General features: G+C 42.9%; 1 protein-coding gene and 1 pseudogene across 2 annotated transcripts; one reads left to right on the top strand and one right to left on the bottom strand.

The window, feature by feature from the left end:
- Positions 1-4,785: 4,785 nt before the first annotated feature.
- Positions 4,786-11,859, bottom strand: LOC107970997 (small ribosomal subunit protein uS2-like; annotated as a pseudogene).
- A 1,800-nt stretch (positions 11,860-13,659) lies between these two features.
- Positions 13,660-15,759, top strand: BEX4 (brain expressed X-linked 4). 2 transcript variants are annotated; one of them, XM_016944011.3, is made up of 3 exons: positions 13,673-13,815; positions 14,248-14,330; positions 14,715-15,759. In XM_016944011.3, the coding sequence occupies exon 3, from the start codon at positions 14,720-14,722 to the stop codon at positions 15,080-15,082; it is 363 nt and encodes a 120-aa protein (XP_016799500.1). In that variant the 5' UTR covers positions 13,673-13,815; positions 14,248-14,330; positions 14,715-14,719; the 3' UTR covers positions 15,083-15,759. The 2 variants fall into 2 exon arrangements, with proteins under 2 accessions (XP_016799499.1, XP_016799500.1); XM_016944010.2 differs by lacking the exon at positions 14,248-14,330 and having other exon boundaries at positions 13,660-13,815.
- Positions 15,760-21,904: the final 6,145 nt, after the last annotated feature.

The raw sequence follows: 21,904 nt of genomic DNA on the forward strand, positions 1-21,904 counted from the left end.
TAGCCCTGCTCTGCTGGGGCAATCATGGAGCTGTAACACTGCCACCTCAAATAAACTGTTTTCTTTTACCACCGGCTTGCTCTTGAATTCTTTCCTGGTTGAAGCCAAGAATCTCCCGGGCAAGGTCCCAATTGGGGCTCACCTTCCCTGCATCAGCAATATGAAATGATATAACCCCTAACCAGGGGATTTGATACTATCTAGTTAAATTATATAGGTATTTGCTCTTGGAACCAGCAATCTCTCTTCTAAGAATCTGTCCCAAAGAAACAATATAGTAAAATAAAATAAAATACAAAACATAAAAGCATAAACAGAAAGCCATTCCTGCAGAACAATTCATAATAGCAGAAGAGTAGAAACAAAATGTCCATGAATAAGAGTTGTGGCTAGTTAAAAAACTTACAGTACATCAATATCTTAGAGTACTATGCAGCTGTAAAAAGCAATGAAGACTTCTTCTCTGTACTGCTATGCAATGGATTCTAGGAGAGATAGACAGACAGATAGATAGATAGATAGATAGTTGTTGTTGTTGTTGACACAGGGTCTCACTCTATCACCCAAGCTGGAGTGCAGTGGCACGATCTTGGCTCACTGCAGCCTTGACCTCCCAGGCTCAACCAATGCTCCCGCGTCAGCTCCCCAAGTAGCTTCGACTAAAGGTGCATGCAACTATAACTGCCTAATTTTTGTATTTTTTCTAGAGACGGGGTTTTGCCATGTTACCCAGGCTAGTCTCGAACTCCGGAGCTCAGGCAATCCACCTGCCTCAGCCTCCCAAAGTGCTAGAATTACAGGCCTGAGCCACCGCACCTGGCCTAGGATATATTGTTAAATTAATAAAGTGAGGTGCAGAAAAATACGTAGCACTGCTGCTGTGCAATAATACGTTAGCTACTAGCCACAAGGAGATATCTTAATTTAATTAAAATTAAATTCGAGATTCAGTTACTCCATGACAATAGACGCATTGTATGCACTCAATCTTTAATTCCTCAATAAAACACTCAGGTAACTAGTGCCTACTGTTTTGGACAGTGCAGACACAGATTACTAGCTCTGAAGAAATGTATATTGCACAGTGAGGATGTAGAATATGCCATCTTTTACCTATGAAAGGGGGAGAAAAGTAGCATACATGTTATACTTGCTGATATATATATATACATATATATACATATATACATATATATACATATATATATATATTTTTTTTTTTTTTTTTTGTCGAGACAGAGTTTCGCGCTGTCGCCCAAGCTAGAGTGCAGTGGCGCGATCTCCGCTCACCGCAAGCTCCGCCTCCCGGGTTCACGCCATTCTCCTGCCTCAGCCTCCCGAGTAGCTGGGACTACAGGCGCCCACCACCGCGCCCGGCTAATTTTTTGTATTTTTAGTAGAGACGGGGTTTCACCGTATTAGCCAGGATGGTCTCAATCTCCTGACCTCGTGATCCACCCGCCTCAGCCTCCCAAAGTGCTGGGATTACAGGCGTGAGCCACCGCACCCGGCCACTTGCTGATATTTTTTAAAACTGGAAGGCTAAAACAAACAAACACAAAAAGATAAAAATGATTACCTATAAGGGGACAGAGGAGCAGCCCAAGATGGGAGATGATAATGTGTATTCTCCTAAAAATATAATACATATTTACTGCCTCCATGCACTGAAAAGGACAAGAAACAATGACCAACTCAGTAGTAATGAGCAACTCTAGTACTCAGATTATTAACTCTCGCAACATTTCCCCTTAAAAAAAAATCTGACTCCCTTGCAGAAATGGCTGATTTCAGGGCTGGGCAAGGATTGCGCTGAATGAGTGTAGACTAAACTATAATACCAGAGAGCACATCAAAAAGACTAGGGAAGAGATAACCCACAGATTGGGAGAAAATACTTGCAAACCACACATCTGTAAGGGAGTAATACCCAAAATACATGAGGAACTCAAACAACTTAATAGCAAGAAGCTACTGGGGAGGCTGAAGCAGGAGAATAGCTTGAACCTGGGAGGCAGAGGTCACAGTGAGCTGAGACTGTGCCATTGCATTCCAGCCTGGGAGACAGAGTGAAATCCTGTCTCAAAAATAAAAAAGATAAAGTGTGCAATTCAGTGGTTTTTAATATATTCACAGTGTTGTGCAACCATCACCAATATATATTTCCTGGCTATTTCCACCGCCCCACCCCCCCCGCCAAAGAAACCCCGTAACTGTTAGTAGTCTCTCCCTACAGCCTCTGGCAAACACTAATCTGCTTTCTCTGTGGATGGGTTTGGACTTTTCCTGCCAATCAAATAATACAATATGTGGCCTTTTGTGGCAACATTTTTCACTGACCCTAATGTTTTCAAGGTTCATCCTTGTTGTAGCATGTAGAATTACTCCATTCTTTCTTTGTGGCTGAATAATATTCCATTCATGGTTATATCACACTTGGTTTACCCATTCACCAGTTGATGGTATTTCGTATATTGAACGACCCTTTTATCCTTGGGATAAATACCACTTGGTCATGGTATATAATTCTCTTAATATGATGTTGGATTTGGTTTGCTAGTCTTTTGTCAAGAATTTCTGCATCAATATTCATAAGGGATATTGGCCTATAGTTTGCTTTGTGATGGCTTTATCTGTCTTTGGTATCATGGTAATGTTGGCCTCATAGAATGAGTTAAGAAGTGTTCTGTCTTTACTTTTTAAAGAGTTTGAACATTGATTTTAGCTTTTAAAAAAATGTTTGGTATAATTCTCCAGTGAAGACATTTGGTTCAGGGCTTTTTTTTATTGGGAAGCTGTTGGTTCAGGGCTTTTTTTTTCTTGGAAAGCTGTTGATTACTGATTAAAAAAAAATTTTTTTTTTGAGACAGAGTCTCGTCGCTCTGTTGCACCCAGGCTGGAGTGCAGTGGCACGATCTCAGCTCACTGCAAGCTCCGCTTCCCAGGTTCATGTCATTCTCCTGCCTCAGCCTCCCGAGTAGCTGGGACTACAGGCACTTGCCACCATGCCAGGCTAATTTTTTATATTTTTAGTACAGAAGAGGTTTCACCGTGTTAGCCAGGATGGTCTCGATCTCCTGACCTCATAATCCACCCGCTTTGGCCTCCCAAAGTGCTGGGATTACAGGCGTGAGCCACTGCACCTGGCCAAATTTCTTTACTTGTTATAAATCTGTTCTGATTTTCTATTTCTTCTTGAGTTTTTTTTTTTTTTTTGGTAGTTTGTGTGTTTCAAAAAATTTGTCTATTTTATCTAAGTTATCTAATTTGTTGATATACAATTTTCATAGCACTCTCTTATAATCCTTCTGGAAGTCTGTGGTAACACCCCCACTTTCTTTTCTGATTTTAGTAATTTGAGAGTTTTCACTTTCTTCTTGTTCAGTCTAGCTGAAAGATTGTCAGTTATGTTGTTCTTTCACAGAACATGCTTTTGATTTTATTAATTCTGTTGTTTCACTATTCACTGTTTTATTTATTTTTGTTCTAATCTTTATTATTTCCATCCTTTTCCTAGCTTTGCATTTAGCTTGGTCTTCTCTTCCTAGTTTTGCGAGGTATAAAGTTAGGTTATTGATTTTATATTCTTCTTTTTTAATGTGGGCATTTTCAGCTTTAAATTTCACACTGAGCACTGTTTTTGCTGCATCCTGTATGTTTTGGTATGTTGTGCTTTTGTTTTAATCCATCTCAACATATTATCTAATTCCACCTGTAATTTCTTCTTTGACCCATTGATTAAAGTATGTTGCTTAATTTCTATATATTTGTGCATTTTCCAGTTTTCTTTTTGTTATTGAATTCTACTTTCATTCCATCATGGTTGGAGAAGATATTTTGTATGATTTCAATATTTTAAAAATGTATTGAAGGTTGGGTGTGGTGGCTCACACCTGTAATCCCAGCAGTTTGGGAGGCTGAGGCAGGCAGATCACGAGGTCAGGAGGTCAAGACCATCCTGGCTAACACGGTGAAACCCTGTCTCTACTAAAAATACAAAAACAAAATTAGCCAGCCGTGGTGGTGGGCACCTGTAGTCCCAGCTACTCGGGAAGCTGAGGCAGGAGAATGGCGTGAACCCGGGAGGTGGAGGTTGCAGTGAGCCGAGATCATGCCACTGCACTCCAGCCTGGGCAACAGAGCGGGACATCATCTCAGAAAAAAAAAAAAAAATTTATTGAGACCTGTCTTTTGGTCTAACATATGATCTATCCTAGAGAATGCTCCATTTAACTTGAGGAGAATGTGTATTTGTTGTTGGATGGAGGGTTCTGTAGATATCTGATAGGTATAGTTGGTTTATGGTGTTGTTTAAATCCTCTATTTCCTTACTGACCTTCTCTCTAGTGGTTCTATTAATTATTGATTATGGGGAATTAAAATCTCCAACTATTATTAGAGAGTAGAACTGTCTATTTCTCCCTTCAATTCAGTCAGTTTTTGCTTCACGTATTTTTGGGATCTGTTGTTAGGAGCATATATTTTATAATTGTTATATATTCTTCTTTTTAGAAACTACGTTTACTTTCCATCAACTTTATTTTCATTTTGCTTAAGAGCCTGTGAAAGAACAACTTAAGACCACCTAGTGGTTGTTCTTACCCATTCAGTGGCCTGAACAGCGGGAGTTGCAAAGCAGTCTTCAGTGGCAGGCTGTGGGCCAGTCTTCAGTGGGGAATTTCTGAATAGGCACAGAGGGCACCTGTATGCCTTCAAACTGGTCTGCAACCTCAGGTTGAGTGGCACTGAACTCAGAACGGAAGCAGTCCATTAATTTCTCCTTGATCACAGCTTTTTCAGCAGCAGCTTGTGCTCTTCCTTTTCAATCATTTCAGGATCTCTGTAGAAATAGAGATCAGCATGACCTTCCTTGGGATTTCACAGAAGATGGTGCCATGCATGCACAGAACTTCCTGAGTCAGCCTCCACCATATCAGACCCACCAAGTGAGAGCTCTTGTTGTTGCATTGCATGTAAATGTACACATAGCACAGAGAAGAATCTGTTACACAGAGCAATTGTGGGCAGATTTATGTAAGATGCCTCCGTCAGAGCCTGGTGGTCAGCCTTGGGATTGATAACCACCAGAAGACATGGTTCCTGGAAGGCTGCTTGGATCTGGTTAGTGAAGGTTCCAGGAGTGAAGTGGCCAGAAATAGGAGTGGCTACACTGGCAGCAGCAAACTTCAGCATAGCCTGCTGGCCAGTATTCCTAGAGGATATGACACTGACATCAGCAGGGTTTTCACTGGCAACAATGGCATGAACTGCCACCAGAAGCTTCTCCCAGGTCCTTCTCAAGGAAAAGTGATGGCATACTGATTAGATGTATGATGCCGATGCCATCACTTTTCCTTTTGTAGACATACTGCTCTATTTGGAGTCAAGGTTGTTGCCACCATAGGTTCCTACTGAAAGGAATTTGAGGACCTCCTCCTTCATTTACAGGACACCAAGGGCTCCAGACGTTGTGAAAGTTTCCCTTTAAGTTATGACACGAATCCAGAACAACACTGTATAGATCCCTTTCTGGGTAGTGCAGAAAGACAACTGTTTACATATTCTTGAAGTTTTGACCCTTTTATAAATACATAATGTCTGTCTTCATCTGTTATAACAATTTTTGAGTCTATTTTGCCTCACAGTAGTATAGCCTTCCCACCTCTTTTTGGTTACTATTTGCAAAGATTATTTTTTCCCATCATTTCACTTTCAACTAATTTATGTCTTGGAATCTAAAGCAAGTTTCTTGTGGACAGCACATAGTTGGATTATGTATTTTTATTCATTCTTCCAATCTCCACCTTCTAATCGAAGAATTTCATCCATTTATATTTAGAGTAATTACTGATAAGAAAAGACTTAGTTCTGCCATTTTGCTATTTGTTTTATATTTTCAAATTTGTTTTATATTTCTTATACTTTTTTGTTCCACTATTATTAATTTCTTTTGTGATTTATTTCTTCTAGTGTATCATTTTGATGCTTTTCTCATTTATTTTTCTGTATTTTTTTAGTTTTTCTCCCAGTCATTACCGTGGCTATTACAATGATCATATTAACTTTATAATAATCAAGTTTGAGGTAATACCAACTTAGTTTCTTTTTTTTTTTTTGAGATGGGGTCTTTCTCTGTCACCCAGGCTGGAGGGCAGTGGTGTGATCATGGCTCACTGCATCCTCAACCTCTTGCGTTCAAGCAATTCTCCTGCCTTAGCCTCCTGAATAGCTGAGGACTGCAGGCGTGTAACACCACACCTGGCTAATTTTTTTTTTTTTTTTTTTGTAGAGATGGGGTCTCGATATGTTGCCCGGGCTGGCATGGAACTCCTGGACTCAAGCAATCCTCCTGCCACCTCAGCCTCCCAAAGTGCTGGGATTACAGGTATGAGCCATCATGCCTGGCCATATTTATTCAAATTTTTTAAAATTTACACATTTTGATAAATTTATACCTAAGTATTTGATTTTTTGCTGCTAATATGAATAATATTATGTTTTCAGTTTCAAATTTCAATCATTTATTGCTGGTATATAAGAAAGCAATTGACTTTTATATATTAACATTGTATCCTGGAACATTGTTATTATCACGTAATAGCTCCAAGAGTTTGTTGTTGTTGTTGTTGATTCTTTGGAATTAACTATATAGATAATCACATAATCTGTGAAAAATGACAGCTTTATTTCTTCCTTTCCAATTTGTTTATCTGTATTTCCTGTTTTGTCTTATTGCATTGGCTAGGACAGTAAGGCATTGAATAAGAGAAATGAGAGGGGGCATCTTTGCCTTGTTCCTTGATCTTTGCCTTGATATTAGAGGAAAAGCAGCTAGTCTCTCATCATTAAGTGTGATGTTATAGGTTTTTGGGTAGATGTTCTTTATCAAATTGTGGAATTCCCCTAAGGTAATAGTTTTATGAGTTTTTATTATTAGTGGGTGTTAGATTTTTGTCATATGCTTTTTCTGCATCTATTGATAGGATTATATGATTTTTCTTCTTTGGCTTGTTGATGTGATGAATTACATTAATCGATTTTCGAATGTTGAACCAGTCTTGCACATCTTGAATAAATCTCGTCTGGTCAGAGCATGTGATTCTTTTTATGCAATGTTGTATTTGATTTTGGTTTCATTGCTGAAAATTCTCCATCAATTTTCTATTTCCAATTTCATTAATTTCTGCTGTAATTTTTATTGTTTCTTTTCTTTTGCTCACTTTCTTTTGGATCTAATTTGCTCTTATTTTTCTAGGGTGAAGGCATAGATTATTGACTTTAGATCTTTTCTGTATTCTAATATATATGTTCAATGCTATAAATTTCCTTCTAGGCATTGCTTTTACTGCATTCTGCAAATTTCAGTAAGTTGTATTTTCATATTAATTTAATTCAAATATCTTAAAATTTCTTTTGAGACTTCTTTGACTTGTGTGTTACTTAGAAATATGTTGTTTAATTGCCAAGTATATTGGGGTTTTTCAGCTATCTTTCTGTATTAATTTCTAGTTTAATTCCGCTGAAGACTGACAGCATACTCTGTATGTTTTCTATCCTTTTAAACTTGTTATAGTATGTTTTATAACTCAGAATGTGGTCTATATTCATAAATATTCCATATGAGCTTGAGTAGAATGCATATTCTACTGTTGTTGGGTGAAGTATTCTACAATGCCAATTAGATCCAGCTGATTGATGGTGCTGCTGAGTTCAACCATGTCCTTATTGATTTTTTCCCTGCTGGATCTGTCTATTACTGATAGAGGGCTTTTCAAATTTTCAACTATAACAGTGGATTCATCTATTCCTATTTTCAGGTCTATTAGTTTTTGCTTCGTGTATTTTATTTTATTTTTCATATTTATTTATTTATTTATTTTTGAGATGGAGTCTCACTCTGTCACCCAGACTGGAGTGCAGAGGAGTGATCTCGGCTCACTGCAGCCTCTGCCTCCCAGGTTCAAGCGATTTTCCTGCCTCAGCCTCCCCAGGAGCTGGGACTAGAGGCGTGTACCACCATGCCTGGCTAATTTTTGTATTTTTTGGTAAAGACAGGGTTTCACCATATTGATCGGGCTGGTCTAGAATCCTGACCTCAAGTGATTCGCCCACCTCAGCCTCCCAGAGTGCTGGGATTACAGGCATGAGCCACCACACCCGGCCCTGAATTGCACACTTTAAAATGGTGATTTTTCTTTTTTCTTTTCTTTTCTTTTTTTCTTTCCTTTTTTTTTTTTTTTTTTTTTTTTGAGATGGAGTCTCGCTCTTTTGCCCAGGCTGGAGTGCAGTGGTGCGATCTCGGCTCACTGCAACCTCTGCTTCCCAGGTTCAAGCGATTTTCCTGCCTCAGCCTACCGAGTAGCAGGCATGCACCCCCATGCTCGGCTAATTTTTTTATAAAATGGTGAATTTTTAATATGGAATTATATCTAAATAAAAGTGCTAAAACCCCAAAATGATATCAGATGTTGAATTGTAGGTAACATCTTATAATTTCTACTGGAATTTTAAGGCATAGTATCTAGAAATGATTTACATTGTAGCATAATGCAAGACTGATAACTCTCTAATCAGTACTTAAGAATTTATACTTTGAACCTGATGAAAAAATAAAGAAAAACAAGAATTTGTATGACATTTTCACTGTTTCAGGTAAGAGTGAGCCTGGAAGGAGTTGGGGAAGAACACACCAGCTTCAGCCTAAATTATTTTTCTCTATTTAATTTGCATATGTTTTTAGCAGGCATTTTAGTAGTCTCCAGTCCAGAAGACATATCATATTCCTCACCTGTGGGGAGCAAGAGTTGGGCAATTCTGAGTCAACATGGCATGCTCAGTTCCCACTGGGTAAATCCGGTAGAGACGGACACAGATATACACACACTCACACACACTCAGCAGAAAGGACTACTGTCCTAAAACTTCTGTTTGACATCAGGGCCCAAACAACATTAAGGCGGTACTCATCTAGTGTGTTAAAAAACAAAACAAAGCAAAGCAAAACAAAACAAAAATAACCCTGTTTTTTCTCTGCAGTGGACACCATCTGGGCATCCTCTAACCCAATTCAATTCTGATGTTACCTACCTGGAGATAGCATTAGATCCCACAAGTTGCAGTCTCTGTCCCATAAGACTGTCCCCGCTTCAGACACCAGTGGCAAGTCTCGGCCTCTGGAACTTCTGACCAACCGGCTTCAGGTTAAGATTCCCAAAACCCCTTATTCAGGCTTCATTAATTTGCTAGAGTGGCTCACAAAACTCAGGGACACGTGTGTACTGGCTTATTATGAAGAATATTTTAAAAGATACAGGTAAGCAACCAGATGAAGAGATACATAGGGCAAGGTCTGAAAGAGTCCCGAGCACCGGAGCTCTCGTTCCTGTGGAGTTGGGGTGTACTGTCCTCCCGGCAAGCTGATGAGTTCTTGTTTACCTTCTTGCAGGCCTCCATGAGTTTACCTGTCCAGAAGCTCTCTGTGTCCCATCCCCTTGGGCCTTTTATCAAGATGTCATTAGATAGGCAGGACTATCATGGACAACCATGTAAAAATGTGATTGAACAAAAAGGGTATAATCTAACACTATTAGACTGAGTAGGGAAACCCAGCAAGGCCTGACTATTCAGATTCTTCTTGGCCTCTCTGTGCAGCATTTCTTCATCCTGGGTATGGGGGAGGACCCCTTCTGAATTGGGGTCTTATTGAGGTAGAGACCCACAGGATTTATTTCCCTGGTCCTGACAGATTAAAGTGAAGAAACGCAAAAACCAGCAGATGGCGACAAAAGCGATCTCTAGCTGCTCTCATTGCTCATTAGTATAAGACACTCCCACCCAGTGCCACAGTTTACAAAATGCCATGGCAATGGCCCAGAAGTTACTGCTCCTTTCCTAGAAAGTTCTAAATAACCTACCCTTCAATTTGCATTAACCCACTCCCTAATTTGTGTGTAATTGAAAGTGGGAATAAGTGAGTATAAATATAGTTGCCAAGAGCTCATATGTTGCTGACTCTGGGTGCACTGCCTTTGATTTAGCCCTGCTCCACAAAGAGCAGTACTGTTCAAAAACAGGTTGTTGCCCAACACCACTAGCTCACCCTTGATTTATTTTTCGGGGTGAAGCCAAGAAGCCTCCCTGGCTAAGCCCCAAATACAGGAGCTTCCCATTCCTGCATCATTATGACCTACAGTCAGACAAGGTAAATCGGAGAATTTACTTATGGCCACCTCCAAGACAGAAAGACAGGGGAAAACTAGAGTATATTTTTAGTTTATGTGGTCTGCCTTGGAGAGAAAAAAGGAGTAGGTGAAAGGAGAGCAAGAGAAGGTCAGGGAGAGAAATTCTGTCTTTTGAGGCCTGCTTCTGAAGCCTGAAAGAGCCCCAACATACACGGAAAGACAGTCTTTTTTTTTTTTTTTTTTTTGAGACAGTTTTGCTGTGTCGCCCAGGCTAGAATGCAGTGGTGCGATCTCGCCTCACTGCAAGCTCTGCCTTTCAGGTTCACGCCATTCTCCTGCCTCAGCCTCCCGAGTAGCTGGGACTACAGGCGCCTGCCACTACGCCCAGCTAATTTTTTGTACTTTTAGTAGAGATGGGATTTCACCGTGTTAGCCAGGATGGTCTCGATCTCCTGACCTCATGATCCACCCGCCTCAGCCTCCCAAAGTGCTGGGATTACAGGTGTGAGCCACTGCGCCCGGCCAAGAAAGACAGTCTTTTATGTTTATGGTTCTGAAGCTGTTCCGAAACAAAAGGCCAAATACTTTAATCAAAGATATGCTGATTGTTCTAGCCACTTAGGAAATAACAAAGGCTATGGGAATTATGAGCCAAAAACCACAGCTGAATATGTGTATCTCACAGTACCTGTAAGTATAAAATAAAGAAAGAGGTTTTATGCACACCTTTTTTTTTTTCAGAGAGACCTGCCTCGGCCTCCCAAAGTGCTGGGATTATAGGTGTGAGCCACCACACCTAGCCTTTATCCACTTTGTTAGGGACAGAGTGGGTCTCTGGCTCAACAAAAAGCCCAGATAAATCAATGGGGCTTTGGCATATTAGGTCAGCAGAAGGGAAAAGGCCAGTAGAAGGGACAGCAGTATGCAGTAAACATGGAAGTACCTAGGGGAGAAGGAAGGAGACACAGAAGTTGGAGGCACCTGTAAGCCAACTGGACTTGTTTCTGAATACAGTTTAGATAACCTGTAGACACATCTATGCCTGACGGTATTCAGAAATAAAATCAGTAAAACTTTCAACACGACAGCAGAGCATTAAACCAGGAGTAGAACTCTTCTGACATCAGGGCCCTGTGCCACAGCACAAGTCATATACCTATGAAACCTTCCCTGGCTGTGTGTATTGGCTGATAACAACTTACATCTTTTTTCGGGAGGAGTGAGGGGACAAGGTCTCACTCTGTTGTCCAGGCTGGAGTGCAGTGGTGCAGTCATAGCTCACTGTAGCCTTGACCTCCCGGGCTCAAGCAATTCTCCCTCCTTAGCTTCTCAAGTAGGCGGGACCAAAGTTGCGTGCCACCACACCCAGCTAAATTTGTGTGTGTGTATGCGTGTGTGTGTGTGTGTGTGTGTGTGTGTGTGTGTATGGAGATGGGGTTCTCCCTATGTTGCCCAGGCTGGTCTCAAACTCCTGGGCTCAAGCAATCCTCCTACCTCAGCCTCCCAAATTGCTGGGATTACAGGCCTGAGCCATACAACTCACATTTTACCTCTTCTCCAGGGAATTGTTCTCTGCCAAATGGGAGCCACCTTGCTCCAGAGACTATGCTCTGCTCCACCTACAGACTTTGATCTGTGACTGACGCTGAGCTACAAAAAGCCAGTGACTTACTGTCATCGTGGGATGACTTGTGTGTGCTTCAGAGTTTTCAGGTGCGATTAACTAAACTTAATCTCTAGTTAAACCCCATTCTTCATCACTGCCCTGCTCCCCAGCCCTGTCCTGCTGCCTTTACTTCCTTTAACCTGAGAGAGCATTACAAGAAACTACATTCATAAGGATCTCTGTTCCAAGTTCTGCTTCTAGGGAGCCCGACCTAAAATAGGAAGGGTCTCTTTATAGAAATATTTCAGCTAAAATCCCAAAAAGAGGAAAACAGAAAGAGTATTTGCTTTCCCTTGGACAAACTTGAATTGAAATTGAACCCAAATTCCAGGATGCTTTTCTAGAATTAGTTACCATCTTATAGGAACCACAGAGTAAAGAGATAATGTGTTAATGACACCACTGAGATCCAGACTGTAGGAAAATACAGAACAAATGACTATTTCATCAATAATTAAAGAAAAAAATTAAAAAATGAAAACCCACAGATTAAAAGAAATTTAGGAAATTTGGCAACCAATCAAAATGCGCATATCTTATTTGTATCTTGATTCAAACAAACTGTTAAAAAAACTATAACACAATTGGGTATTTGAACACAGATTAGACATAAAATGATATTAAGGAATTGTGAATTATTAAATGTGACAACAGTATTGTGGTTATATGCTAAAAAGAAGAAAACCCTTATCTTGTAGATACATACTTTGAAATATTTATGCCTAAAGTGATATTATGTCTAGAATTTGCTTCAGAAATAATTTTAAGGTTGGGAAGCGGGTAAGATAAAGACGAAATAAGATTGGCCATGAGTTGTTAACTGTGGAAACTGAGTGAGGACTAGTACATGGGGTTTGCATTATACTATTCCATTTTTCCAAATGTTCGAAATTTTCCATTAAAGTTAAGATAAAGTTAAACTATAAAGACTGTTTCTTAAACAAAAAAGGGGCCGGGCGCTAACGCCTGTAATCCCAGCACTTTGGGAGGCCGAGGTGGGCGGATCACGAGGTCAGGAGATCCAGACCATCCTGGCTAACACGGTGAAACCCCGTCTCTACTAAAAATACAAAAAATTAGCCGGGCGTGGTGGCGGGCGCCTGTAGTCCCAGCTACTCAGGAGGCTGAGGCAGGAGAATGGCGTGAACCCGGGAGGCGGAGCTTGCAGTGAGCCGAGATCGCGCCACTGCACTCCAGCCTGGGCGACAGAGCGAGACTCTGCCCCACCCCCCAAAAAAAGGAACAGAACAGAAAGGTATTAAGAAGAATTAGAAAAAAATCCACTGTCCTTGACTCATTTCCTGTCCCCCCCCAAACGTTCTGGTGTGGAGAAAAGGATGAGCATTGGTAACAAGGACCACAGTTTGCCATTGGGGTGGGCGGGACAGATGCTCTCTTTATTTAAATTTTTGACATCTTGCTCATCATAAATTTTCTTGCAATAATTTTGTTTTTTAAAATGTTGCATTAAAATGTTATTTTTCTTGACTGCTGAGGAATTTTGCACCCCTTTAAATTCTGCGCCCGCGTCCTGGTTGGGAGATGTGGGGAAAATCCTGGGAGCCCAGGACAGGGAGAGGCAAGTCCCCACAGAAGTGGGAATGGCCAACAGCTCCCTGAGAAGACAGCTTCCTTCTTGGGGAGGCAGAGGAAGTCCCAAGAATACACAAAGACAGGAGAGTGGAAGGGCCGGCCAGTCTGGAGATACTAAAAGAGACTCCGGATGAGGATAGGGGCTGACCCGAAAGCCCCGCCTGACTCCGGGCTGCAGGAGGGGGCGTGGGACGGGGGCGGAGCCGTTGGCGATGACAACAGCCCCACGTGACCGGCCAACACTGAGTGTTGTCTCGCTCTGGCGTCAGAGCCGTCGTGGCTCGTTCCCTTCTCGGCGGTGGTACCTGCTCCCGGTGGCCCTGAGGACGTGTGGGCCAGGGGCGGCCCCGAAATTAGGAAGCGGAGGGGGAGCAGGTAAGGAACGCGGCGGGGGGTCCCTGGGGTTGGTGTGAGGGAGTGGCTCCGGCCTGCGGATGCCCACCCCGGGGGAGCCGTGCGGAGAAGCAATCGGTCCGCGATGCAGCCCCCGGGCCCCGCGGCGGGCCCGCGAGCCTTCCTTGAGCGGAGAGGTGCCCGGCCCGGAGGGAGCCGGCGGTCCTAGGGCTACGACCCTTCGGAAACACCTGCCTACGCCATCAGCGCAAGCTTTTCCGACACCCCTGCCCCGCACTTCTTGGTGCAGAAAATGGTGGTCAGCTTGCGGGGCGGGGCGGCTGAGGCGGGGGGCGAGGGTGGCGAGGAGGGCCAGGGCCAGGGCCAGGGCCTCGGGGCGGGGAAGGGGCCGGATGGCGGTAGTTCCTAGCTAGCGTTCTGCTGCAGCAGCCCCCACTTCCCCCACCCCGGCAGTCTGCAGGTCTGCGGGGCTAAGTGTCGCGGCGGCGCACCTCGCGTCAAGAATCCGGAGGAGGAGACTGCAAGGATAGGCCCAGGTCGGTGCGAGGGTCGGTGGTGAGGCGGGGACCGGAACGTGAGGAAAGCCCAGTCTGAGACCCTAATCCATGCCTTCACCCTCGCCCCCCTCTACCCCATGCAACCCTCCCCTTCCCACACCCCATCCTCGTCCTCCATTTTGCTGCCTGCGGAAGCCTGGAGATGGGTCTACAGGGAAAATGGTGGGCTTTGCGGAAGGGAGGGGCTCGGATTGGGGGCACCCCACAGGGCATACTGGCTTCTCAGGTGGAAAAAAATGAAATGTTAGAGTATAAAGTCAAGTCCAGGGCTCTGAATTTTAAAAGGTGCCTAGTAGGGCCTCTGTCCTCAGTGCTTATCAGTCCACCAAGAATTCAGCCCATTTTCTCTCTCTTGTCTCCTAGGAGTAATGGAGTCCAAAGAGGAACTAGCGGCAAACAATCTCAACGGGGAAAATGCCCAACAAGAAAACGAAGGAGGGGAGCAGGCCCCCACGCAGAATGAAGAAGAATCCCGCCATTTGGGAGGGGGTGAAGGCCAGAAGCCTGGAGGAAATATCAGGCGGGGGCGAGTTAGGCGACTTGTCCCTAATTTTCGATGGGCCATACCTAATAGGCATATTGAGCACAATGAAGCGAGAGATGATGTAGAAAGGTTTGTAGGGCAGATGATGGAAATCAAGAGAAAGACTAGGGAACAGCAGATGAGGCACTATATGCGCTTCCAAACTCCTGAACCTGACAACCATTATGACTTTTGCCTCATACCTTGAATCCTAAAAGTTTTCGCTGAGGTTAATGTGAACACTGCTTTACAAGCTTGTATTTTTGTGATTTACTTTTTCTGTAAGCCTTTTGGTGTTTACACTTACCAGTTTCTAATGGAAATTAGAATTCTAATTGAATATTGTTTTGTCTCAGCCTAAAAGTTACGGTCAGCATGGCAATTCACCTATTTTAGGAAAAATACTCTTTTCATAATATGAAATGCATAAAGCAGTTCAAAAAGCAGTCTGTATTCCATCATCTTCCTCTTTCATTCCAGTCCTTATTTTTGTAAGTATTACTTTTCCTCCTCCGGCTACCTGGACTCAAAATCTCAGTTGTCTTTGACAGTTTTTTTCTTGTCCCTGACCAAAAAAGAATGATCATACCCAGAATTCAATGTTTGATATTTTAAGAATGTATGTTCTAGTGTTTTTCAGAGTGAGTCTACCATCTGTATAAAAACACCTTGGGGGCAGGCAGGGGCATTTAAAAATGTAGGACCTATCGTCCAGACTCACAGAGTGGGGCTCCAGAATCTCCATTTTTAACAAACTCTCTTAAGTAATTCTGATGTGTACCAAAATCAGTGCCATTGGTGTGTGTGTACGTAACTATATACATATGTGTGTGTGTATATATATAATGTGTCATAACCGTAAACAATAAACAATATCAAGATAAATCTGACTTTGATGGGCAAGTAATTAAAAAAGAAAAGTATGAGACCTTAAAATAAGACTGATGATTATAGGAGTGGTAGGGACAGTGGCAAAGTTACTCACTGTGCAAAGCAAAACATGCCTGAAGGTCACAGCCTGAGGAACTCAGAATTCATCACCCCTGTCAGCAGTTTCACATCCAGGATCTCATTTTATTCTTAGAACAACCTATAAAATCTGTATTGTTATCCCACTTTTACAGATGAGGTCAATGGGGCTTAGAGATGTTAAGTACCAAGGCTAACCCCTGCTGAATATCTTGGGGGTGGGGGAATCCAGCCTGGGCCATTTTCTATTGGACCTTATCATCTGGAGATGCAGAATATTTGACTTTTGTAATTTGATGACAAGCTGAGGATGGTAAAAGAGACTCAGCAAGAATGGGGCTGTTTTTCTATACACTGTTTTTCTACACATTGTTTTTCTACATCTCAAGTACACTTTAATTTTTAGAATATTGAGGGATAAAAAAAGTAAGATCCTCTAGTGTTGTTCAAAGTTAGGATTGCCACTCTATGGCTCTTGAAATCAGTTTTGTGGGTTACAACAAGCAATTTTTTAAAAAGAGAACAAAAGTCATCCTATCACCCGTGAGTAGTGTTAAGAATTGTTTTGGAGAAAATAATGTGTTCTATGTAGTAAATATTGCCACCTTTAAGATGTATTTCTAACTAGATCACAGTGAAAAAAGAATGAAAATCACTTATTTGGTGCAAACTTGGTTTCACAAGTGAGGAATTGTTAAGAAAGCGATTTTTCCTAAGGTCATACAGCCAATTAGTGAAAGCTGTGACCACAGCCTTGGTGCTTCAGGGTGCTTGTCTTCTCGCCACATTGCCTCCACAAAGAATTATTTGGAAATTTTTGCATTATGTACTGATTGCCAATCAGTGTAAATGGAAAAGCATATACAACTTATGCAAAAATCACTTTATATGAACTTCACACTATTTAGTCATCAGAATTCCTGCATGTTCAACTGAGAACCACATTTAAGGGAAACTCTGCCTCAGATAATTTTGGAGCTGGAGTGATCTTTCACCTGTCTAGAGGAAGAGGATGATATAGAGTCTGATTTGAAAATGCACAGTGGTGAACTCAGGCACTTCAAAAAGGCTAGTTGACTGAGTAGAGTCCATGAATGATCTTTTGGTTCCTCTGAAAATGAGTACTATGCCTTCTGGCAAAGACCAATTGTGGATTTCCCAAAGTAGCCTCAATCTACCTCCCTCACAAAAAAAGCTAGCTGTGGGGGTGTGAGATCAGAACATGATTAGTTGAAAGAAAGCTGAAGCCTCCTCACTGGGGTTTTTGGGGGAGGATGAGGAATAAGGACAGACTTTCTGGAAGAAATAAGTGTCAATGCTTGCGTTCAGAATATGGTTTTTTGAAGTACCAAAATGAGCCCTGTCTCCTTGGTGTTTCTGGGAGAGTGGGATGATAAGGACAGAATTTGCTGGAAATGGTAAAGGTCAGGGAATGGGGTCACAATGTAATTGGTTGAAGGAGAACTAAATTAAGACTCCTATCGTGGGAGTTTCTGTGATGGTAGGCGACGAGCACAAAACTTTAGAGGACATAACGTTCAGTGACCAGAACATGATCAGGAGCGTGATTGTTTGAAGAACTGAAGAAAACTCCCTTACCTCTGTGTTGCTGCAAGGGTGGAGGAGTAAAGAGAGAACTTTCTAGAAAAAGCTAGAGGGGGCTGGATCAGGTGACTGAAGAAGAACAGAGCTATCACAGCGAACACATTTATACATCCCATGGGAGGGTCAACTTTCCTTGATCTTGGTGGGCAATACATTTTGTCTTTTTAAGGTGACAACAGAGAGATGTCAGTGAATGCCTCTAAAGAGACTAGCAAGAAAATATAATGAGTCTTTTATAAAAACCAACAAAAGCAAATAAACCAAGAGTGAAGAAAAAGGGCTAACACATTCATCCCTATCAGTGGTTTATACATTCATATTTGTAAAATTTTAGTTTCTTGAGGAAAATGTGCATGTTTTTATGGATTTTGGAGCAAAGCTTGGGAAGGATGCCTGTCAACTAATGCCTGGCAAATCTTCCAGAACTTAAGAGGAGAAAGACTGACAAGACCTCTGAGAAGAGGAGAGTCAGTCTAATCTTACACAGCAGCATATGCTGCTGTCTTCATATTACAGAAATTGGAGATATCACTGAAGAAGTCTTTAAAAAGGCCAGTGTTATGGACCGAATATTTCTGTCCCTCCTAAAATTAAAATGTTGAAAACCTAATTCCCAAGGTGATGGTATTAGAAGGTGGCGCTTTTTGGGGGGAATTAGGTCATGAAGGCAGAGTCCTCATGAATAGGATCAGTACCCTTATAAAGGAGACCCCAGACTGGGCGTGGTGGCTCACGCCTTTAATTCCAACACTTTGGGAGGCTGAGGCAGGCAGATCACGAGGTCAGGAGATCGAGACCATCCTGGCCAACATGGTGAAACCCCATTTCTACTAAAATATAAAAAATTAGCCAGGCGTGGTGGTGCGCACCTGTAGTCCCAGCTACTGGGGAGGCTGAGGCAGGGGAATCGCTTGAACCCGGGAGGCAGAGGTTGCAGTGAGCCGAGATTATGCCACTGCACCAGTCTGGTGACACAGCAAGCAAGACTCCGTCTCAAAAAAAAAAAAAAGAGAGAGAGAGAGACCCCAAAGAGCTCCTTCACCTTTTCTGTGAACCAGGAAGCAGGCCTTCATCAGACACGGAATCTACCAACACCCAGTCTTGAACTTCACAGCATCCAGAATTGTGAGAAATAAATTTCTGTTGTTATAAGCCACTCGGTTTATGATATTTTGTTATAGCAGCCCATATAGGCCAGGGCAGACAGCAAGAAAAAGATTGAACTTCTAATGAAAAAAGCAAAAACAAATAAACAATTCAAATATAACAAGAATGAAATACCAGGAGAGGGGGTAAGACGGCCAATTAGATGCAGCCAGGAGGAACATCTCCCATGGAGGGACAGGACATCGACTGGCACACTCCTAGCAGATCTTCTGAGGGAAGACATTGAGAGCAGACAGAGGAGAGACACAGATGCTGCACTAAAGGGGGAGGAAACTGGGAACACTGCCCGGGACAGGTACACCAGGACTCATTCCTAGTCCTCAACTACTCCTGGGGAAGGGGTGAGATGAACAGGCAAAGAGCAACCAACTGCCCACAGGCCTTTGGAATCCTGGCAGGAGGAGAACCTTGACCACTATGGACACTTGAATTGGCAGGGAGAGCTGCTCAGAGAAGTGGTAGGGGTAGAACTCCAGCTAGAGTGGAGGCCAGAGGGTTTGGTGCAGGAGCATCTGCAGTGGGAGCATGGTCAGTGTTGCCCATCCCCCTAGGCTTGACTCGCTCCTATAGGAGACTTTAGCCCTAGGGCAACTGTGGGACCTGAACTCTGCAAAGCAATGTTGCCCAGGAGACGGAACCGGTCTGACCTGAGCACCTCTCAATCCGCTGGCCTCTGGCGGGGGCCCAGCGTAGCCGCGCCTGCTTGCAATGCAGCCCCCATGCCACATCATAGCTCCGGTGGGGGCGGATCTCACCTAACCAGCAGAATGCCCCAGCAGAACGGCCCCCGCTGACACGCACCAGCTCGCCCGCACTCTCCCCCAACTGTAGCCTCACCAGGCCGCTTTTCCCACCTATACTCACCCTTGGCCACCCCCAATATCACTTTGCCAGTGCGTGTGTGCTGGCAGGCCGACCTTGCCTTCCCTCTCCCGCCAGCGCGGGTGTGCCTGTGCACCCGGCCATGCCATTTTTGCTGGCGTGAGTGCACCCTGCCCCCTTCCCCAACCACCATTGTTGTTGGAGAGTTGGCAGGCAGAGTGCCCCACCCCTGTGCGTGGAAATGGCCTCCAGGTGCGAAACTAAGCACAGAGAAAAGTGGACCCGCCCCTGCCCTAAGAGGCCACTGCTGCCAGCTGGACCGCTCACAAAGGGCGCAAACACCACCACCAGTGTGAACACGCACACAGTCGCCGTCTGGGCCCTGTCACCGCCCCGCCCCCACAGCCGCGCTGTCAATGCTAGCCGCTGCTGCGAAGGCCCGCACAGAGGCCAGCAACACAGCACCCATCAGTACCCTGTCGCAGCAGATGAGTGTGCACCCTACTATGCTGTAGCTGCAGATGCTACTGCCACATACGAACAAGGATGGATCCCACTGCTACCGCCCTAGGAAGTGCTTTGGCTGGCACCACCCATCGTAGTGTGATAACCAGCAGTCCGGGAACACCTCAGCCGTTGTAGCACAGCAGGTTCCTAACCTCAAGGAGCCAGAGAACAAAGTGGGGGCTGATGCCAGTCTCCCAGTGTTACAGCACATAGTCCAGGAGTCCTGAGCTGAACTTTGCCCCCCTAAAATCTTCCAGAAATGAAACCAGTCAACTGAACTATACCACAATGAAACCCGCAAGGTCATCAAATAGGATAAAAGAAAAAAAAAAACATCCAAAGGACAGCAACTTCAAAGATTGAAGAAACATCAACACACAAAGATGAGGAAGAACCAGTGCAAGAACTCTGACAACTCAAAAAGCTAAGTGTCTTCTTTCCTCTAAATGACAGCAGCAGTTCTCAAGCAAGGATCCTTAACCAGAATGTGATGGCTGAAATGACAGAAATAGAATTAAGAATATGGATAGGAGCGAAGATGATTGAGATCCAGGAGAATGTTGAAACCCAATCGAAGGAAGCTAAGAGTCACAATTAAAAGATATAGGGGCCGACAAACAAAATAGCCAGTATAGAAAAAAAATGTAACCAACTCGATAGAGCTGAAGAGCACACTACAAGAATTTCATAAAACAATTGCAAGCATTAACAGCAGAATAGACCAAGCTGAGGAAAGAATCTCAGAGCTTGATGACTGAGTTTCTGAAATAAGACAATCAGATCAGAATAAAGAAAACAGAATGAAAAGGAATGAACAAAATCTCCATGAAATATGGGATTACGTAAAAAGACTAAATCTATGACTCAAGTGACATCTCTGAAAGAGATGGGGAGAATGGAAGCAACTTGGAAAACATGTTTCAGGATATCATCCATGAGAACTTCCCCAACCTGGCTAGAGAGGCTAATATTCAAATTCAGAAAATCCAGAGAACCTCCATAAAATACTTTACAAGATCACCTCCAAAACACAGAATCATCAGATTCTCCAAGGTTGAAATGAAGGAAAAAATGATAAAGGCAGCTAGAGAGAAAAAGACAGGTAACCTCCAGAGGGAAGTCCATCGGACTAACAGCAGACCTCTCAGCTGAAACCCTACAAGCCAGAAGACTGGGGGCTTATATTCAACATTCTTAAAGAAAAGACATTCCAATGAAGAATTTCATATCCAGCAAAATTAAGCTTCATAAGTGATGGAGAAATAAGATATTGTTCAGACAAGCAAATTCTGAGGGAATTTGTTACCACCAGACCTGCCTTACAAGAGCTCCTGAAAGAAACACTAAATATGAAGATAAAAGACCATTATTAGCCACTAAAAAAACACACTTAAGTACAGAGACCAATGACACTATAAAGCTACCACACAAACAGGTCTGCATAATAATCAGCTACCATCATGATGATAGGATAAAATCCACCCATATCAATACTAACCTTAAATGTAAACAGGCTAAATGCCCCAATCAAAAGACACACAGTGGCAAGCCGGCTAAAGAACCAAGACCCTGAACTCAACACTGGACCAAATGGACCGTTAGACATCTACAGAACTCTCTACCCAAAAATAACAGAATATACACTCTTCTCATTGCCATGTGGCACATACTGTAAAATCGAACACATACTTGACCATAAAACAATCCTCAGCAAATGCAAAAGTGCTGAAATCATACCAACCACTCTCTCAGACCACAGTACAATAAAACTGGAAAACAAGATTAAGAAAATTGCTTAAAACCATACAATTACATGGAAATTAAACAACTCACTCCTGCATGACACTTGGGTAAATAATGAAATTAAGGCAGAAATCGAGAAGTTCTTTGAAACTAATGAGAACAAAGATACAACATACCAGAACCTCTGGGACACAGCTAAGGGAGTGTTCAGAGGGAA

The sequence above is a fragment of the Pan troglodytes genome, chromosome X (genome assembly GCF_028858775.2).
Source record: "Pan troglodytes isolate AG18354 chromosome X, NHGRI_mPanTro3-v2.0_pri, whole genome shotgun sequence".
NCBI classification, from domain to species: Eukaryota; Metazoa; Chordata; class Mammalia; order Primates; family Hominidae; genus Pan; species Pan troglodytes.